Raw genomic sequence first — 22259 nt, 5'->3', positions numbered from 1 at the left:
AGTTCACCCACGTTCTGCCGTATATTTCATGTTATAGGAGTCTCAGATGATGACCCAGCACATGTTAATTTTAAGACCACTTTCACTGCAGATTTCACAAATGCAAAGAAGGTACCAATGTGAGATTTCTAAAGATAGCTACAGCACTTGATCCAAGATTTAAAAATCTGAGGTGCCTTCCAAAATCTGAGAGGGATGAGGTGTGGAGCATGTTTTCAGAAGTCTTAAATGAGCAACACTCTGATGCCGAAACTACAGAACCTGAACCACCTAAAAGAAAATCAACTTTCTGCTGGTGGCATTTGACTCAGATGATGAAAATGAACATGTCGGTCTGCACTGCTTTGGATTGTTATTGAGCAGAATCCTTCATCAGCATGGATGTATGTCCTCTAAAATGGTGGTTGAAGCATTAAAGGACATATGAATCTTTAGCGCATCTGGCACGTAAATATCTTGCGATACCGGCTACAACAGTGCCATGCGAATGCCTGTTCTCATTTTCAGATGACATTGTAAACAAGAAGCAGACAGCTTTATCTCCTGCAAATTTAAACAGACTTGTTTGTCTGAATGATTGGCTGAACAAGAAGTAGGACTGAGTGGACTGCACGCTTTAAAGTTTTACATTGCTTTATTTTTGAATGCAGGGTTTTTTTGCACATAATTCTATATTTGTAAGTTCAACTTTCATGATAAAGAGATTGCACTACAGTACTTGTATTAGGTAAATTGAAAAATACTATTTTGTTTTTACAGTGCAAATATTTGTCATAAAAATAAAGTGATCCCTGTACACTTCACATTGTGTGCTGTAATTGAAATCAATATATTTGAAAATGTAGAAAACAGCCAAAAATATTTAAATAAATGGTATTCTATTATTGTTTAACAGCGCAATTAATTTTGTTAATCGCTTCACAGCCCTGAATGAAGCACTTTTTATTTTGTGACTTTTGTAGCTTCAGATGTTGGTAGGTTTTTTTGTATGAAGCTAAAGTTTTACACTTCACACTTACAACTGTGAGACATAGAAATTTTCCTTTTACTTACTAAAATATGTTGCTGTAGCTGATTTCTGGGCTCCTTCTTGGATGGTAATTACTGAGCACTGTTTGGGCTTGTCTACACTGACAAGTTTCTGCACAGAAAAGCAGCTTTTTATGCTAAAAGTGCAGATGTGCACACAATGCAAAGACACTTTGTGCAGAAACTCCTCAGTTGCAACGCTGCAAAAAACCACTTCGCCGAGAGTCGTAAGGCTATTTGCACAGAGGCTCCAGCACTCTTTTGCCAGAGTAGACACTTCATTGGTTTCTGCGCTGTAACTGGCCTCCGGAGCTGTCCCATAATGCCTCATGTGACTGCTCTGCTCATGGTGTTGAACTCTACTGCCCTGGAGACATGCGCCCCTTCCCTTTCAAAGCACTGTTTCTGACAGCTCTTGTGTGCTGTGCTGATCTGCTCCAGGACACAAAGCACCATTAATGTGGAATGCTCGTGCTGTTGAACACAGAGGTAAGGGTGTGTGTGTGTGTGTGTGTGAGAGAGAGAGAGGCGGGGGCTGATGTTGGGGTTTCCCCCTCCCCCTGCCTCAGGACTGGTTGCTTCCTGCCGCTGTATCAATTTATGAGACAGCATGCTGACACACTCTCTGGCCCCCAAAACACACTCTCCCCCCACCCATACACTAGGGTTACCATATTTGAACATTCAAAAAAGAGGACACTCCATGGGGGGGGATTTGCTCACGCCCCCCGCCCCTTCCCCAACTCTACCCTCTCCACCCCCATTCCAACCCCTTCCCCAAAGTCCCCGCCCCCTCCCGTGAGCGCATCGCGTTCTCCTTCCTCCCCCCTCCCTCCCAGCCTGTTTCACACCTGAAACACCTGTTTCGTGGCACAAGCTCTGGGAGCTAGAGGGGAAAAGCGGGCACTCTCTCGAATGATCAACATTCACTCTCTTTCTTGAATGATCAACTCTTCTTTGGGGAAAAATAATAATGGCAAAATGCTGGACATTTTTATATATTTAAAAATTCTTCCCAGATGACGATTTAAGAACCAAAAAGCTGGACATGTCTGGGAAAATACACTCTTCTCCCATGTCTCCCCCCACACATACACACTCTTCAGTTGAAAAGGAGCTGGCAATGTAATAGGATTGGGAAACCTGCATCACGTGATGCTGTGCCTGCCCCATGAGGCATTGCAAACCCTTCCCAAAGTACCCTATGGCCAGTTGCACAGTGTGATTGCTGTTCCTTAGGCGTCAGAGAGTGTTTACACTAGCAGCACTTCCATCATCGATGAGAGCTGCGCTCTATGGCAGCTATCCCACAGTACAGCTCTCTTGATAGGTTTTGTGGGAAGCGGGGGGTGAACAGAAGGCGTTCTGGGTCCCTGCTCAGTGCCCCATGATGCACTGCTTCATATCCCATCAGCCCCATTACTTCCTTGTTTCTTTCAAGGCATTTTTTAAAATCCTCTGCTGTCTGGCTGCTTTTCCCACCACATCCACAAGCAAAGGAAAAGGGAGTTTCAAACTTCCCGGACCTTACAGTGGGAGGGGCGGACATCCTTTTACCTGGCGTCAGAGCAGTGGAGATGCTGCCCAGAGGGTCGCTTTTGGAATTGTGGGATATCCTCCGGAGATCAAAAGGTGTTTGCACAGGTGGAACATGTCTTCACTTTCAGAACAGCACAAAAAGAACAGTGGAAAGAACTGTATGCCTCTCGTGAATGTGGTTTTCTCTTTGCGGTGAACTTCTGAGTTCACCGCAAAAAGTCATTATCAAGTGTAGACACTCCCACAGTTTTAGCGCAAAAAAGGGACATTTTGTGCTTTAAATGGCAAGTGTAGACATAGCCTTAGTGCACAGTGATCAGTGTGTATAAAAGAAAAATGCCAGTATAATCCAGAATTGTTTCTATTGGGCAAAGAGGATTTTTTAAACCCTGTCCTTGAAATCTTTTGGGGACAAATCAAAATACTGTAGACTTTTATTTAAATTAAATTTTAAAAAATGCAGTGCCCATGCAAGCAAATTCAGATTATTGGAGTGGTTTTAATGTAAATAGGCTGTGATATAGCTATAAACTAATTTTTTAATCATAGAAGTTGCTTTGAATACTGATTTTGAAGAAATATTAGTGTAGGAGAGATTGATAAAAGCAACGGCATGTATGTGTAGGGGGAAAATTACCTTGTTTTTGGGTCTCTCGTTTGTTTTTGTTTTTTCTCTTGTTTTGATTTCCATTGTGTAGTTCTCTTATAAGTTGTCTGCAGTTTATTCCTAACCCCCCCCCCCCCGCCCGTTAAGCTTAATTTAGGCTTGGAGGAAATTGAAATCTTAAAAAGATTTGTTTTTCTTTGCAGTCAAGTCAACGGTGTTGCTTTATCAAAGTCCAACTACTGGTCTCTTTCCCACAAAAACGTTTGGTGACCACCAGAAGGCAAAGGTGCAAGACAGTCTTTACTGTGCTGCATGTGCTTGGGCATTAGCACTTGCATACAGGTAAATTGTTTTTCTTCTGATGGTAAAGATGGTTAATAATTATCCCATGTTTGGATTTTATGGTGTTGCATACCATAGAAGCATCTAAGTGAGAGACATCGTGTATCAAAAATAGTTTTGTAAACCTCTGGAAATGAAAACGGTGTAAGAAGCATGGTATAAATGTGCATATTGCCACTTTAATAACAATGTCACTTGACTTTCATAAGTTAGAAAACTGATTTTTTTGTTTGTTTTTAGCATAACCTTTTGAGATGTGTTGTCTTCACATAAGCACCTCTTCTAAATTTTCACTGTCACCGATGTTCTGAGGCAGTATGATTAAGGCATGTTGTCAAAAATTGTTATGGTAGTGAACAATACTACAGTACCTGGAAGATAAACTGAGTTCTTTCCTTCTCAGGCATCAGCACTGATACATTTTGCAGGTCAAATTTTTGCCTTCAGTTACACCTGTGCACCTCCACTGTGTGCCTGTTGTTGTATATTTGTAACTAGAGGCAGAATGTAACCCAATAATTGAAACTTAGTTTTGATTATAGATAAGAGAGAATAAAAACCTCATTCTTGGAGTGATGTCCCTATAGGTGCTCCACTGTAGGTGTATGTGCGCCCCTGCGCGTCTAATCAGAGATTTTTGGTAGCAGTGTCCGTTGAGCCTGCGCCTGTGCTCTTCTCCACCCCCCTCCACCGTGGTGGTCTGCCTTGAAGCTATCTAGCACTGCGCTGGTGAACCCCGCTCACTTCCTTCTCAACTGCCTTTGCCCTTGAACAGAGTGAGCAGTCGTCCCTTCTTTATCTGTGTCATTAGCATAAGTAGTAGCTGTTTTTGTTTTTCTGTTCTCCTTAATAGTTAGTGTTTCCTTTTTTTTTTTTTTTTACTTCTTTGCAGGGTGTCTAAAAATCAATGATTTAAAAAAAAACAGATTTATTTTATTTAAATCAGATTTTTTTGATAAAATACATAAAATGTATCCAGCAATCATCCCTCCATAATGCAAACTATAATAAACTTCAGAGCTAAGGGTGAACCATTCAAGAAATATGTTTGTTGATGATGTTTTAAAGAAAGTCACACCAGTGAACTGGTGGAAGTCACTTAAGCATTTGGATTCAGAGACTGTTGAAGTGATAATCCCCCTTTTAACAGCAGTAGCTTCTTCTGCCTGTGTAGAAAGAGAATATTTTCTTCCTTTGGACTAATTCATTCCAAACTGAGAAATCATTTGGTACCTGAAAAAGCAGGAAAGCTTGTTTTTCTTTTCCAGATTATGAACAAACAGGAAAATGAAGGGGAAGACAACTAAGTTAGCTGCAGAAGCCAATATTTTAAGTATCTCATGTTGACCTGGCTGATACAGTCCATTAAATTTTTGTGTTTTTTTTAAATATTTCATTAACTATTTTAGTTAAAAACAATTTTAACAAAAAAAGCCCTGATTTTAAAAAAATTGAATGTTTAACTAAATTCAACAATTCATATGCTTGTTTTGTTAAAATATTATATGTTTGCTGTTGAAGAAAAAAATTCAGACTACATAATGTTGTTGTTTTAGTTAAATAAAACAATTTAAATGTTTGTCTGGTGATGTTCTCCTCCTAATACAGCATAGCAAGAGAATCCTCCAAATATTAATGATTAACCTGTTGAAATGGAGATAGTTCACCTCCCAGTGACTTCATAAATATCTGCCTCAATTACCTTTGGTAAATGAAATAACCAAACAATCATTCATTTTCTGATATAGCTGTAAAACTAATCTGAAAAGTTTTCAAAATAAATCACTGTTTAAAAATGTATAGTGTGTACCTTCTAAAAATGAAACCTACATCTATCTCTGAGTTGTGAAGAATATGTATTAAGGTTATAACAGCCAACAAGAATGCACTTTTATGTAAAAATCCATGATTAAATAGAGTCTTCCTGATTAGTAATTTAAATCTATTTGATTTAAATCAAATCCACCGTGCTCCTTTGGATTTAAAAAAAAAAGAAAGTAAGTAAGTAAAAGAAATTTAGTTTCCTGCTCTATCTGGGGGCATTCCCCTCTTCCCTCCCCCCACCCCCATTGGGCGTTTAGTATACTTTAATTTTTTTTCAGTTTAAAAAAAAAAAAAGGAAAAGAAGAGTAGTAAAGAAGATGTTTTTTCTACATTCCTCACTGCTAGAGGATGATAGCTCCCCGCCCAGGGGCATGCCTGGCTCTCCCTGCTCCAAGAGGTGCATCTCCTGCAAGTAGTCAATTCCTGTAATGGCCAGACACTTTCACAGTGCCTGGGAGAGCCTCACAGTGGTGCTTGACCTGCCACAGCTAAAACAGCAGTCTGCAGGAACTGAGAGCTGAAGTTAAAACTCCTCCTTATGGAGAAGGCACTTCAGTCTCCAGGGAACTCTGGTGCTGACCCTGGATCATCCACGGAGCCTTTAACTTCAAAGGGAGTAAAGTTGTGGACAAAACCAGCAGACTCCCCCTGTAAAGGCTTATAAAAAGGGCTCCAAGTAATTGATCAGCCAGAGGGGCTCCCCAGTGCGTCCACCTCGGTACCAGCAGCTCTGAAGCAGGATACCCAGGTGGGGGCCTCCGCTATGAGCTCTGCTCTGTGGCACCGGCTGCACCACCTGGAGAAGCCAGGGGCTCCGCAGTCAGGCTCTGAGGCAATGGTACCGCCCACTAAGGAGACAGACAATTACCATACCGTCTCTAAAAGAACGTCACAAAGAAACCCTTTGGTATCAGGTGTGACAAAACTCCCATCTATGGAGTGCCCCGCACCTTCCCAACCATCGGTACTGACAACATACCACAGACACTCCTCTGCAGTTCCAAGTGAGCCCATGGTACCACATGAGCTCTGGTACCCTGGAGATCTGTGGCCCTGGTATCCAGGGAAAGACCATGACTGTACCATCTGTAAAAGAGTGGCACCGACAAAACTTTCTCTACCAGGCACAACAAAACTCTCATCTGAGGAGTGCTCTGCATCTTCTCAACCATCATTACCGACAAAGTACCATGGACGCTCCTCCATGGTACCGAGTGAGCCCAGGGTACTACATGATCTCTGATACCCTGGAGACCTGATGGTTGGGGAAGAACCACAATCCCCATTACTTGGTACCAGGGTCCCGGTACTGAGCACATCCCAGCACCTGGGATCGCTCTTGGTACCGGGCTGTGTATCACCAATACCCCAGTTGGCACTGCCCTTACCCAGCGACGAGTCAGACAGTGGCCAGGAGGAGGTCATTTCTGGCCCCTCATTTTGGCCCACCGTCACAATACAAGGGTCCTCTCCAATTCCACAAATCGTGGTACGGACCCTCTGGGGTTAAGCCCCCTCAGCCAGGGGAGGAGGAAGCTTTCTCAGAACAGGAAGAAGGACTCGAAGGGAAGCTACCCCTCCAGCATGCTTCTCCTGATTTCCACTTGATGAGGCTGTACTGCTTCCCCTCCCATCACTTGGGGATGATTTTAAGAATTTTCTGGACTTTACCAAGTGGATGACATATGAGCTGCAGATTCCCCTACAGGAAGTTGCAGATACACATCACAAGTTGGTGGATATTCTTCACACCTCCTCCTCATCCAGAATTGCTCTCCCAATTAATGAGGTGATTCTAGATCCTACCAAAGTCATCTGACAGACAGCAGCCTCCATCGCACCAACCAGCATCAGAGCCAAAAATAAAAATAATTTTAAAAAATTACTACATCTGTCCCAAAGAGGCAGACTTTGTTTCAACATCTGCAGCCCAACTCCATCATAGTGAATGCACGAAGCACACAACATAATGCCAAGTTGACCCCATACAATCGGGCTTGACAAGATGGCGTATTACCGTTACATTACCATTTAGAGTCACGAATTACCAAACTGTCATGGTCAAATACAATTTTATTTATTATGGGAAACTCAGTGCATTTCTAGAACTTTTACTGGAGATACAAAAAGAACAGTTTCAGACCATTCTTAGAGAGGGTTAGTTAATAGCCAGACTGGTGCTAGAGACAGCACTGGATGTAGCTGATACAGCTGTCCACCCAGTCTCCATGACAGTGGTACTGAGGCGGGCTTCTTGGCTACACCTTTGTGGATTGCCCAAAGAGCTGCAGAAGGCTTCCAGTTTGAAGGGCTCAAACTTTTCGCGGAGAAGACTGATTCTTCTCTCCACATCCTGAAGGATTCCCAGACCACATTACGCTCCCTAGGAATCTACACTGTGGAACAGAAGAGAAGATATACCTTCAGCCACAGCACAGGTCACAATCTCCTCAATACCCACCATCTCAGTGCTGTTACAAGCCACGGTGTAAGAGGACGAGGGCTCAAAAGCGGAAGCAGTCTGCACCCCAGTCTGTGACCTCTCAAACCACCTCTTCTAAGCACTTTTGACAGGTTGGTCGAGGGCCTGAACAATTATACCTTGCAGCATCAGCTGCCACCTACACACCTGTCATGCCCCTTCAGAATTCGCCTGGCCCTACTTAACAGTAGTTGGGAGAATATCACCTCTGACAGATGTGTCCTGGAGATCATTTTGAAGAGTTACGCCATTCAATTAATGTCCCTCCCCCATTCCAACCCTCCTTCCCTGTCCCGCTTCAGGGACCCTTCTCATGAGAACCTAGTTCATCAGGAAATATATAATTTGTTATGCTTAGGGGCCAGTGAACCAGACCAAGTGCAACTCAGGAGCAAGGGGTTTTACTCTCATTATTTCCTGATCCCCAAGGTGAAGGGAGGTTGGAGCCCATTCTAGATCTAAGGGCATTAAACAAATACTGGAAGGCGCAGATGTTAAAGATGGTCACACTAGCAGCCATTATTCCAGCTATAGAGCAAGGAGATTGATTTCCAGCCGTCAGCCTACAAGATGTCTACTTCCATATCTCAATACGGCCATCGCACAGGAGATTTCCTATGATTTACGTTTGGGACAGGACCATTATCAATACAGACTGCTCCACCCAGGGTATTCTCCAAGGTTGTCTTTATTGTAGCTGCACACTAACCCCGGTATAGTGACTGGAGTTTATCAGCACCAACCTTGATGTGGTACAAGCGAGAGCATTCCTCCCACTACGCAGACTCACCACTCTGGGACGGATGCCTCCCTAATAGGCTGGGGAGCTCACCTACACAACCACAAGGGTCAGGGCAAATTTCCTTCCGCAGAAATGACTTTCCATATCACTCTTTTGGAGCTAAGGGCTGTCAGGAATGCCTGTTCTCACTTTCTGCCTTTCATCAAGAACACCCACACAAAAGTCATGATGCACTTAATATGACTTGTATATTGTACGTAAATTGCCAAGTGCGTGCCAGATCTCCCTCCCTTTGCAAGGAAGCACTCAAACTTTGGAATTGGTGCATCCATCACAATGTGCTCATCTCAGCCTTCTATCTACCAGGGATACAGAACGTGACAGCCGACAATCTGTTTGTGCGCCTGTGGCACTCCCAATGAGTAGATATTGAACTCCAAAGGGCTTCAAGATATATTCGCCGTTTGGGGAACCCTAACTACAAATCTGTTCACTACTTACCGGAACAAGAAGTGTGCTTGTTACTGCTCCAGGGCCGGCCTGGGGAAACATTCACAGGAAGATGCCCTCATCCTCACATGGGACGGGGCCTTCTTGTATGCCTTTTCCCAGTTTCCTCTTCTATCCAAGGTCCTGTTGAAAATTCAAAGAGACAAAGCTAGTGTTATTCTGATTGCCCCTCCTGGCCATGACCAGTGTGGCTCCCTTACCTGACACAGATGGCAGTATGCCCTCCTGTTCCTCTTCAGCGCATTCCTCACCTGCTCTCTCAATACAATGGGCTGATCCTTTCCCCCAACCTGCGGGTCCTGGTCCTCCACCTCCAGGCTTGGCTCCTTCTCAGTTTCAAGGCTTAGAAGCAGAATGCTCTGACGAGCTGAAAGATGTGTTGCTACACACCTAAAAGTTGACCACGCAACGTACTTACCTACAAAATTGAAACAATTTGAAGTTTGTTGTCATTCTAAACACATAGACCCAACCTCATCTTCCCTCCCTCTGATTTTGCACGACATTTTAGACCTCAAGAGGTCAAAACTCTCACTCAGCTCCCTTAAGGTACATTTCCTGGTGAAAACTGTTTTCCACTAGCAGATAGAGATGTACTTTGGTGTTTGCTCACCCGCTGACTTGTAGATTCCTTAAGGGCATTTGGAATCTCTTCCCACATGTGATACCACCCGCTCCAGCCTGGGACCTTAACCCAGTTCTCAGGGCTTTGATTTAGACCTCCCTTTGAGTCCATGGCAACTTGCTCTCTCTTACACCCGTCCATGGTGACAACATTTCTAATTGCCATCACCTCGGCTAGGCGCATAGGAGAAATAGCAGCCCTGATGGCTCACCCACCGTTAACGGCCTTTTTTAAAGATAAAGTAATTCTAAAGTCATATCCCAAGTTTGTCCCTACTTTCTCTGCACTTTCCATACGAATCAACAGATCCATCTCCCTGGTTTTTTTTTTCCGCAAAACCACATTGTGACAACAGGGAGATGATTCTGCATATGCTAGATGTTAGAAGGACACAAGCATTCTACTTGGACAGGACTAAGGACTTTAGGAAATCCCCTAAACTCTTCCTTTCATCTACAGAAAGATCCAAAAGCTCTGTGATATTGGCTTAAAGACTATCCAGGTGGGTCTCTGGTTTCATTAATCGCTGTTATCAAGGGCACAACCTGCTTCCATCCAGAGTCCATATGTACTCCATGAGTGGAAAAGGTAGAAAATTGAGTTTTGTTGTTGCTGAGTAGTTGCTAGAATAGGTCAAAACTGGAGATGTTATGCTTTGTTTTAGATGGTTTTGAAACTTACATTAAACTTTTGAAAAGATAAGTACTTAAAACTAGAAGTTTTAATTGGGAATTAAGGCACTTAAAATATATTCAGATGGTAAAGTCCCAAAAATGGAAAAGGTAGTCTAATTAGGTATTTTCCCATATAGGTAAATCTGTTGTTAGGCCAAAGGCAAAATATCTGGAGAGAGAATATTGCCAACCGATGTAGGAGGATGTTGCAGGTTTGCAAATTACACCTCCAGATACCAAGAGACCTTTGATTTCAGGTTTTTGCAAGGATATCTGGTGACCAAGATTAAGGCATACCATATCTGGAACTTTAATTTTCTGTAATCAGTTGTAATTTTACCTCTATAAGTATTCACTGTGGTGGCATGCAGATCTTCCTGTCTGTCCTGATAACAGAGGGTTAAGAGTAAATTGAATTTATAAAGTGAAGTTGAGAACAGGGGAAGCAGAGATCTATCCAGTTTGATTCTACCTCTGGCTGTACTTCCAAGTACATTATCATTCCCTTAGGACTTGTCTACATGGGAAAAAAGCCCAGAATAGCTAGTGTGGAATAGCTGTCCCTGAATAGCTATTCAGCATTAACTCCCCGGGTGAACACTATAATTCCACACTGAATGCCTTTATGTAATTCAGAGTAATTGACTTCGGAAGTGTGAGATAGGTATTGTGCTTTAAATGCAAATCCATATGAATTTCCCATTTAGGCAAGCCGTTGTAAAGTTTTAAATCTTCTGTCAGGAATGTATGTATTTTGTAGCTAAACTTTAAGATTTGTATTGAGTATCAAATATGCTATTTAAAAGCTGTTTATAACTTTTTGTCTTCATTTGGTCCACTTCTTTCCTCATTTACCACTATAATTTTGAGTTCTTGAACACTATTATAGAAAGGTCCTAACCACTTAAAATCTATGCTGTTGGTTTTAAAGCCCATGTCTCTTGCCACTGAGATCTAGATTTCCATACAGGAATTAAACCTAAATTATATGAGTTCTGGAGGCCTCAAAAGTCTCCTGGTGGATGAATTTTTATCTGTTTCAAACTATCAGCTCATGCAGACTCAATCAAAAATAAATAAACAAACAAGCTATACAGAAATGTCTACTTTTATGTATCTTTTTATTTGTCGCTCCTTTGACCTGACTTTTTGAAATGAGGTTTTGGGCTGAATAGCTTTGTAAAACTCCAGTTCCCTAACTTTTATAAGTATAGCTTCATTTGTAAATTTCTGTTGGGAGTATAGCCCAAAAACCTGTGACAATCATAATAATTAAAAAATTTAACCCTTTTTTTCACTCCCATAACATTATATAAACAGCTTTTTAAATTTCACTTACCAGGAACATCAAGAATATCTTGTGAGCTCCCTGTTTCACTAACCTATATAAAGGGTCTCCACAACACATTGATGGCAGTAACTTTTTTCCCCTAAATTTTTTGCTGTGTAATTTCTTTTGACTTTAGTTGGGAAAGTATGGTTCCTGTCGTCATATAATCATAGATTATCAGGGTTGGAAGGGACCTCAGGAGGTCATCTAGTCCAACCCCCTGCTCAAAGCAGGACCGACCCCCAATTAAATCATCCCAGCCAGGGCTTTGTCAAGCCTGACCTTAAAAACTTCTAAGGAAGCAGATTCCACCATCTCCTTAGGTAATGCATTCCAGTGTTTCACCACCTTCCTAGTGAAAAAGTTTTTCCTAATATCCAACCTAAATCTCCCCCACTGCAACTTGAGACCATTACTCCTTGTCCTGTCATCTGCTATCACTGAGAGTAATCTAGATCCATCCTCTTTGGAACCCCCTTTCAAGTAGTTGAAACCAGCTATCAAATCCCCCCTCATTCTTCTCTTCTGTAGACTAAACAATCCCAGTTCCTTCAGCCTCTCCTCATAAGTCACGTGTTCCAGACCCCTAATCATTTTTGTTGCCCTCCGCTGGACTCTCTCCAATTTATCCACATCCTTCTTGTAGTGTGGGGCCCAAAACTGGACACAGTACTCCAGATGAGGCCTCACCAATGTCGAACAGAGAGGAACGATCACGACCCTCGATCTGCTGGCAGTGCCCCTACTTATACATGCCAAAATGCCATTGGCCTTCTTGGCAACAAGGGCACACTGCTGACTCCTATCCAGCTTCTCGTCCACTGTCACCCCTAGGTCCTTTTCTGCAGAACTTCTGCCTAGCCGTTCAGTCCCTAGTCTGTATTGGTGTATTGGATTCTTCCGTCCTAAGTGCAGGACTCTGCGCTTATCCTTGTTGAACCTCATCAGATTTCTTTTGGCCCAATCCTCCAATTTGTCTCGGGCACTCTGTATCCTATGCCTACCCTCCAGCATATCTACCACTCCTCCCAGTTTAGTGTCATCTGCAAACTTGCTGAGGGTGCAATCCACACCATCCTCCAGATCATTTATGAAAATATTGAACAAAACCGGCCCCAGGACCGACCCTTGGGGCACTCTGCTTGATACTGGCTGCCAACTAGACATGGAGCCATTCATCACTACCCGTTGAGCCCGACAATCTAGCCAACTTTCTACCCACCTTATAGTGCATTCATCCAGCCCATACTTCTTTAACTTGCTGACAAGAATACTGTGGGAGACGGCGTCAAAAGCTTTGCTAAAGTCAAGGAACAACACGTCCACGGCTTTCCCTTCATCCACAGAACCAGTTATCTCGTCATAGAAGGCAATTAGATTAGTCAGGCGTGACTTGCCCTTGGTGAATCTATGCTGACTGTTCCTGATCACTTTCCTCTCATCTAAGTGCTTCAGAATTGATCCCTTGAGGACCTGCTCCATGATTTTTCCAGGGACTGAGGTGAGGCTGACTGGCCTGTAGTTCCCAGGATCCTCCTCCTTCCCTTTTTTAAAGATGGGCACTACATTAGCCTTTTTCCAGTCGTCCGGGACTTCCCAGATCGCCATGAGTTTTCAAAGATAATGGACAATGGCTCTGCAATCACATCCGCCAACTCCTTTAGCACTCTCGGATGCAATGCATCCGGCTCCATGGACTTGTGCACGTCCAGCTTTTCTAAATAGTCCCGAACCACTTTTCTCCACAGAGGGCTGGTCACCTCCTCCCCATGCTGTGCTGCCCAGTGCAGTAGTCTGGGAGCTAACCTTGTTCGTGAAGACAGAGACAAAAAAAGTATTGAGTGCATTAGCTTTTTCCACATCATCTGTCACTAGGTTGCCTCCCTCATTCAGTAAGGGGCCGACACTTTCCTTGACTTTCTTCTCGTTGCAAACATACCTGAAGAAACCCTTCTTGTTACTCTTAACATCTCTTGCTATTCGGGTCTTTGAAAATGTACTCCTACTGGTATGTGTCAACACTTAAACTCAAGAATAAAATTATTCTTAGAGATCCTCTTTTAAAAGATACACTCATTGTTTCTAATTCTAGTGATACTAAATTTTTCTGCTTGCAAGCTAAATGGATTACATGAGAAGGCTCTTACCAGGTACTCGTTCTTTAACATGTTTCTAAGCAATTTCTTTACTTCCAATATATCTCCTAATTGGGCTGTGTTCCTGATTGAGGCTTTTGACCACTACTATAGTATAAATAATAATCACAAAATATTGTGAGTTGGTAGGGAAAAACTAGCAAATGCAGGTGTGACGGGTTCGGTCATAGAGACCCCCTTGGGACTGTCACATGATGTGCTGGAATTACCTCTGAGCCTGTTTTCCCTGGCAGCTTGGGACTCCAGAACCCTGCCTTGTTGAGCTAGACATTCTAGCCTGCTGTAACACAGACCTGGGTTTGGTCCACGCCCCCAAAGCTGCATGCTTTAACCAAAAACTGCTCAGCAGGTTACCTGCGTCCAGCACCCAGGCACCCAGCTCCCAATGGGATCGAAACCCAAATAAATCCTTTTTACTCTGTATTAAGCTTATACAAGGTAAACTCATAAATTGTCTACCCTCTATAACACTGATAGAGAAATATGCACAGCTGTTTGCTCTCACAGATATTAATTACTTCCTCTGGGTTTACTGATACACAAAAGTGATTTTATTAAGTGTAAAAAAGTAGGTTTTAAGTGGTTTCAAGTAATAACAGACAGAACAAAGTAAGTTACAAAGCAAAATAAAACCCTCAAGGCTAAGCCTAATCCATTTAGAAACTGTTTACAGGTAAATCTCACCCTCAGAGATGTTCCAATAAGCTTCTTTTACAGACTAGACTCCTTCCTAGTCTTGGCCCAATCCTTTCCCCTGGTACAGTCAGTCCTTGTTAGTTTTAGCAGGCATCTTAGGTGAAAAGCAGGGTCTTTTTCATGGCTGGGACCCCCCTTTGTTCTCTTCCACCCCCTTTCATAGCTTTGGCACAAGGCAGGAATCTTTTGTCTCTCTGGATCCCCACCCATCCTTCTAAATAGAAAAACACCAGGTTTAAGATGGATTCCACCATTCTTCCTGAGCTGGCTTACAGGAACACAGGAAGGCTTGCAAGTAAACAGAGTCATTTACAACCAATTGTCCTAGTCAAGGGGAGGCATCAAGATTCTAAACCATCATCAGTGGCCCACACTTTGCATAATTACAGTAGTACCTCAGAGTTATACTTTATATTTCTAGCTTTAGTTACAAGAATAATACATACATACAAATATGTTGAACACACTCAGTAGATTATAAGCTTTGTAATGATACCTTACAAAAGACCCTTTGCATAAAGCATAGTCCAGTTACATCATATTTACACTTATAAGCATGTTTCCATAAAACATTATGGAGTGCAGTGTCACAGCATGCACCTTCTAAATCTCAATTTCTCTTCATATAGATGTCTCTATTAATACACAAAAAGGTAAGGGAAAAAATATAAATAGTAACACAGTTGTTTCTAAATAGTGTTTTCCAAAGTTTCTGTAAAGCAGGTCTTCAGTTGAAGTTATTGGGCTTTCCTGTCCACCTCTTGCCACTTAATAGTGAAAGTTAAGTTGGCATCCACCTTGACTTAGAATTTTTTGGAGGTGTTCATCTGATATAGAATATTTAATGTTAAGTGTCAGGATCCGGTAGGAAGAGGCTATAATTAGGGCCCTACTAAATTCATGATCCATTATGGTCAATTTCACGGCCATAGGAACTGAAAATTGGTTAATTTCACGTTTTCAGATGTTTTAATCTGAAATTTCAGGATGTTGTAAACCGGCGGGGGGAATCACAAACCTGGTGTGGGGGGGGTCATGGGATTGCCACCCTCAGTTCTGTGCTGCCTTCAGAGCTGGACAGAGGGGGGAGGAGGGGTTGCAGAGCTATCTGCAGCTGGGAGAGATACACAAGAGCAACCCTGCAGGGAAAGAGCAAGTCCTGTCCTGTCTCTCCCCTGCCCGAACTAGCAGCTAGGAGCCCCCTTTTCTGGGGCGCTCCCAGCAGCACAGGGAAGATCGGCTCCAACTCCACAAGCCTCCTCCAACTACAGGAACCTTTGGGGCTGCTGCACAGTCCCAGAGCATCCTGCAACAGGGGGAGGCACCCAAAGGTGGGTCTGCTCTTCTCCCCCCTCCCCCACCCTACCACAGTGGCTATGCAGGGAATGCACAAGTCCTGTCCCTCCCCAGCCCAGCCTGAGCTAGGAGCCTCCTTTGCTGGGGTGCTCCTACGAACAAGGGGACATCAGATTTCACAGGGAAAGGCTTTTTCACAGCCCACCTTGCGTTTTTCACAGCAGTGAAATTGGTAGGGCCCTAGCTATAATCAATGCCTGAACGAACTCCTTTCCAAATTTTACCCAAATCTTACGTCTTCTGTTCCTTATACCCTTCCTTCCCAGCCCTAACTTGTTTGAACAGTAGCCTAGGAAAGTGAGCAGCACTTGTAACTGAAGTTAATTTATAGTATGATTTGCAGAATTATGGGAGCCATGTTGCTCCCATAATTATTTATGGGTAATTCCTTGCAATTCATGCTAATGTGGTATTATTTTAAAACATTACTTCTCCATGGTTAGTATTCCACATTCTTTTTCTAACAGACAGTGCTGAGCAAGATGGTGTGAGTTCAACTGTAATGTATTTATGAGAAGGGAAGAATGACATGAGAATAATGAAAAAATTTAGTCCCTACTAACAGTCAGCATCACGCAGTAAGGAGATAATAATTTTCGCCAGCACAATTCAATTATATTTTTAGTTGAAGAGCTAATTATAATTCATTATAATACAGAGAATTTTTGTTCAAGTGCAGATGATCTATTATGTGGATAAAAAATGTGGGTTAGATTTTACCCTTCCTTAATCTGTATTACTTATTGGTCAAAATTGTGTATCTCTGTGGCTTTACTTGAAAGATGGATTTAAAATCGTTTGACTCGTCAAAACTGCTTTTTTGCCTTTAATAACAGTTCATGTTACAGACATACCTTTGCATATCCTGTTTTTTTGACTACTCCCTAATTACTCATGGTGGCTGCAAATGAAAATAAAAAATATTCTTGGCCAGCGTAGCATCACTTTAGGATTTTATTTTAATTAGCAGCTGAAATGGCTGCCCTTAAAATTTTTTATGTTTAATTTCACTCTTATGCTTTAAACATATTATGAAAGGCTAGCAATAAAAATATTAAAAGGGAGCCAGGATTTGTAAAGCGTGGTTGTTGCTTTTATTATCCACTTGTATTGAAGGAATTCATTACGTCTTCCTTTTCATTTAATCTTTTAATTCCTCCCCTTTGTGGATGAAGCAGAAATGTTTGGAAGATGGAAGAAACAGAGATATTGGAAAGGAAGGATTGGGAGGGGAGTGCTGAATACCTCATGTTTACAGTAGCTGACAGACAAACAAAGGCTGGTGAGAAAAGGGGTGGTACAGATCTTGCTGGAGTATGTAAAGTCTCTGCTTCCTGATATCTGGAGACATACAGCATGATATATGGGATTTATTTTGTACTTTGTATTGGAGGGGTAGCCGTGTTAGCCTGTATCCACAAGAACAACAATGAATCCGGTGGCACGTTAAAAACTAACAGATTATTTGCACATAAGCTTTCACGGGTGAAAAACCCACTTCAGATGCATGGAGTGAAAATTACAGATACAGGCGTAAATATATATTGGCATATGAAGAGACGGGAGTTACCTTACAAGTGGAGAACCAGTGTTGACATGGCCAATTCAATCAGGGTGGACGTGGTCCACTCCCAATAATTGATGAGGGGGTATCAATACCAAGAGAGGGAAAATTGCTTTTGTAGTGAGCCAGCCACTCCCAGTCCTTATTCAAGCCCAAATCGATGGTGTTAAGTTTGCAAATGAATTGTAGCTCAGCAGTTTCTCTTTGAAGTCCTGTTTTTGAAGGGTTTTTTTTGTTGAAGGATGACTACTTTTAAATCTGTTGTTGAGTGTCCAGGAAAATTGAAGTGTTGTCCTACTAGCTTTTGTATGTTACCATTCCCGATGTCTGATTTCTGTCCATTTATCCTTTTACGTAGAGACTGTCCAGTTTGGGCAATGTACATGGCAGAGGGGCATTGCTGGCACATGATGGCATATATCACATTAGTAGATGTGCAAGTGAATGAGCCTCTGATGGTGTGGCTGGTGTGTTTGGGTCCTGTGATGGTGTCGCTATAGTAGATACGGGGACAGAGAAGGCAACAGCGTTTGTTACAGGGATTGGTTCTGGATTAGTGTTTATGTGGTGTGATGTGTAGTTGCTGGTGAGTATTTGCTTCAGGGTGGGTGGCTGTCTGTAAGCGAGGGTTGGCCTGCCTCCCAAGGCTTGTGAGAGTGGGGGATCGTTTTCTAGGATAGGTTGTAGATCGTTGATGGTGCACTGGAGAGGTTTTAGCTGGGGGCTGTATGTGATGGCCAGTAGTGTTCTGTTGTTTTCCTTGTTGGGCCTGTTCTGTAGTAGGTGATTTTTGGGTACCTGTCTCACTGTGTCAATCTGTTTCCTCACTTCCCCAGGTGGGTATTGTAGTTTTAAGAATGCTTGATAGAGATCTTGTAGGTGTTTGTCTCTGTCTGAGGGATTGGAGCAAATGCGGGTGTATCTTAAGGCTTGGGTAGAGACAATGCATCGTGTGATGTGTCCTGGATGGAAGCTGGAGGCATGTAGGTAAGTATAGTGGTCAGTAGGTTTCCGGTATAAGGTGGTGGTTATGTGACCGTCGCTTATTTGCACTGTAGTGTCCAGGACGTGGATCTCTTGTGTGGACTGGTCCAGGCTCAGGTTGATGGTGGGGTGGAAATTGTTGAAATCCAGGTGGAATTCTTCAAGGGCCTCCTTCCCGTGGGTCCATATGATGAAGATATCATCCATGTAGCACAAGCAGAGGAGGGGCGCTAGGGGACGAGAGCTGAGGAACCGTTGTTCTAAGTCAGCCATAAAAATGTTGGTATACTGTGGGGCCATGCGGGTACCCATAGCAGTGCCACTGACTTGAAGGTATAGGTTGTCCCCAAATCTGAAATGGTTGTGGGTGAGGACAAAGTCACAAAGCTTAGCCACTAGGTGTGCCAGGGCTACATCAGGGATATTGTTCCTGACAGCTTGTAGTCCATCCTGGTGTGGAATATTGGTGTAAAGAGCTTCTACATCCATGGTGGCCAGGATGGTGTTTTCAGGAAGATGACCACTGCATTGTAGTTTCCTCAGGAAGCCATTGTACTTTGGGGGAAGGCGAGGTGGCAAAAATACTAGTGGTAAATTGTGTTCCCTTAGTGCAATTACAGTTCTTTTGTGAGAACAGAGTTCCTTCCAGTCCTTTAATTGCACAACCAGTTTAGTGTGATTTGGGCATTCTTTGCTCTCAAGAGGTCCAGGGCTGGGTCAAAATAGGTGCTATAAGCCAGAAATGAGTTCCAGTGTTGGGAAGATGGCACAGTTCTTTTATTGATGTTACTGTCCTTGGCTCTCCACAATGTTTGCTTACATTTCTTTAGAACATTTTGGGAAAAATAAGAAACAAAAAAATTCGGAGTAAAAAAATAAAATCAAGGAACTTGAGTTAAGGACTTTAATAGCGCTCTTCACTCACCCACTTACTGTGTTATACTTAGATTTTAAATAAATGTCTGTTGCAAACTATACAGTTAAAACAGAGGAAATTTACTCAGTTTGTATTTTTGTGGTCTTATTTTTGAGTGGGCTTGCTTTTCTTTTCCTCACTTGAGTTTTTTAGATGAACATGTGTATTTCACTTTTGGTATATGTATCTGTCTGTGTTTGTAGTGGTACTATTTAAAAAACTTCCCAATGATACGTTTTCAGTCCATGACATGAGTCTTAAAGACACCACTGTGTTTATTGATTATCACGATGGCAAGCAGAATTAGAGCACATCTGCCTAGTACTCATTTCTCTAACAATACATTGCTATTATTGTGACTCATTCCCCATGGCAATACTCTCACACTTGCATATAGTGCAATAATCTTTAAACTAGCCACAGTTAAATTAGTGATGGTGATAACTAAGGTTAGTAATTAATCATCAAATATGTAAATACTTACAGATTGCACTGTTTTCCATATTTGTATCAGAGCCACATTGTGATTGGTGTTCTATAAAATATAGGAAAATACTATCCTTGACTGAAAAACCTAAAATGTTAGACAGAGAGCAGGGGAAAAGATACAATATATGAGCAAAGTGGTCAAGGTAATGCAGACAAATATTAAATCAATTTTTATTTAAAAAAATAATTTATTTATATAATTTTTTGTAATATATTGAATTTAATTGTTTAAACCATTTGAATTCATAGCATAGCCATGTTAAGAGAGGTTTCTTGACATAAATAGCAACTGGTTGGCAAACCATTAAAATGCACTATTATAACTCTTCAAAAAATTTAACTTTGATTATATCAATGATAAGCATTTTTGCAAAATTAAAAAGAAAAGTTGCAGGACTTAAGTGTCCCAAAGAGTTCAAGACGAATATATTTTGCTCTTGTAAAACAGCTGGAAAATTTTTCCTTTTCATTTTATTTTGTTTTGAAAGAGGAAAAAAAATCCTACACTGAAAAATTTGCAGGCAAATTTGTAGCCCACAATTCTTGTTGCTAAGGCACACCATAAACTGAAAAACGTGGATTGTATCATGGAAAAACGGACAGAACTCTAAATGTATTAACATTAATGGGAGTCGCTATAATATAAGTGTTTAACTATGTGGTTAAGTACTTAATTATCAAAAGCACTACTACCTTTAACTTTTTTCCTAATGCATTTGCAGTTTGTTTCATGGGTTATCTCTCTCACTCAGGCGCATTGATGATGACAAGGGAAGGACACATGAGCTGGAACATACTGCCATAAAATGTATGCGAGGAATTCTCTACTGCTGTATGCGCCAGGCTGATAAGGTAAAAACACTGCAGTGTGGACACAAGCGCTCACTTAATTCTAAAGGACTAATTTAACTATAAGCTGTAACATCTTCCAAATATAGATAAAATTAAAAAGGCAACATAATACTACAGTGTAGTCCAGCTAAGAAAGGACTGCTCTGATTTTCTGGGCCTAGCCATGTGAAAATGTGAAAGGTAAGAAGAACTTCACCCTGTGTATAAATGATGGAATATATTTCAAAATTATCTTTTTAAAATTACTATTCAAATTGGAGCCTATGACTGGCAGCCATCTAACTAAAATGTTAATAGTTTGTGATACAGTTAGTATAGTGGTCCTATGAAAAACATTCTAAGCAAGCTTCTGGCAGGACTCGTTATTAATGTATCAGTCATAACAATGAGTGATGTTTTCAGCATTTATGGCCTGATGTTCAGAACGGCTGAACACCAGCGACTCCCACTGAAATCATTGGGAACTGAGAGTGCTCAGAAGGTTTCAAAATCAGGCCACTGGCTTAGTGATTTCCTATGGAAGGATGTGGGATTATCGGGAGCTCCTTCCTTTCCTGACTTCAGAAACGTGGAGAAAAGGAGCTTTCAACAACAGGTGGTACTTCCTTGCCACTGAATTTCGGATGTTAAGAGCAAGGTACCCCTGCTGTTGAAGTGATGCTGGAACTTTCTTGGTAAATTGGTCAGGCAGATAATGGAATATACTGGTCATCACTTCTCTATCTCTTTGTGGCTTAGTTTTAATTGTAATAAATAGGTACTAGAGGAGCACCATGAACATACTCATCCCATGATCTCCCTATTAGCAGACCCTGAATATTCTGGGATTATAACTGGGTTTTTTCCCCCATCCATAGTTAAGGTTCCTAGGGAATATCTTGAAATTTCAGAATGCTGTGTAATTACATTTTCTCACATAATACGCTGTTAGTGGTGGGGCTTTGGCTCTGTGTGTGGCTGTGTATGATGTAGGGGGTAAGGTAGCCAAAGAAAGTGGATGAGTTAAAGGGACTCTGTCAACTTGAAAATAACGTTTGTCTGAAAACTTGTACTTACTTATTCCAAGTAACCTGTAATATGAGTATAACAGAAAAAGAATAAAGAAGAAAATCCTTTCTTTTCCATTTTGTTTACTTTGGGCATTTGACTGTGCTTAATACATAGTCAATTTCGCTGTTTTGTTTGATGGCCTGTTGTACTTAGTGTCTTGTACTCTCCCATATAATGACATCACTCTCATGTACTGCTTTGTGGGACCTTACATACACTCTGTTCTCTGAGATCTGTGGGAAGGTATTCATTAGTAATACAACAGTAGGGTTGTTGCTTTTTCTGTGTTCCGGGTCAAAGGGATGACCTCTTTTCCTAGCCCCTGCATGGAGTAGGAAGCAGCAGGAACAGAGGTGCAGCTTAGTGAGCCCTTTTTTTCAAACTCTAGACTCTGTACAATGCTGAGGGAACAATAGGAGCCTGACGATGATGAGACACTTCCACTCCCTGGAACCCTACCGAGACCCCAGGTGGCAACTGAAACCTGGGGGC

At 41.9% G+C, this 22259-nt stretch overlaps 1 protein-coding gene across 4 annotated transcripts in view; it reads left to right on the top strand.

Moving 5' to 3' along the window:
• PHKB (phosphorylase kinase regulatory subunit beta) overlaps positions 1–22259 on the top strand; it is a 218574-nt gene that overhangs the window by 33954 nt on the left and 162361 nt on the right. For all 4 annotated transcript variants that reach the window (XM_077830734.1, XM_077830733.1, XM_077830732.1 and 1 more), the window contains 2 exons: positions 3379–3517; positions 20618–20717. In XM_077830734.1, coding sequence (XP_077686860.1) covers positions 3379–3517; positions 20618–20717 — 239 coding nt within the window. The remainder of the gene's footprint in view (positions 1–3378; positions 3518–20617; positions 20718–22259) is intronic.

This window comes from Eretmochelys imbricata, chromosome 12 (assembly GCF_965152235.1).
Source record: "Eretmochelys imbricata isolate rEreImb1 chromosome 12, rEreImb1.hap1, whole genome shotgun sequence".
Lineage (NCBI taxonomy): Eukaryota > Metazoa > Chordata > Testudines > Cheloniidae > Eretmochelys > Eretmochelys imbricata.
This window is presented reverse-complemented; position numbering and strand designations above follow the sequence as displayed.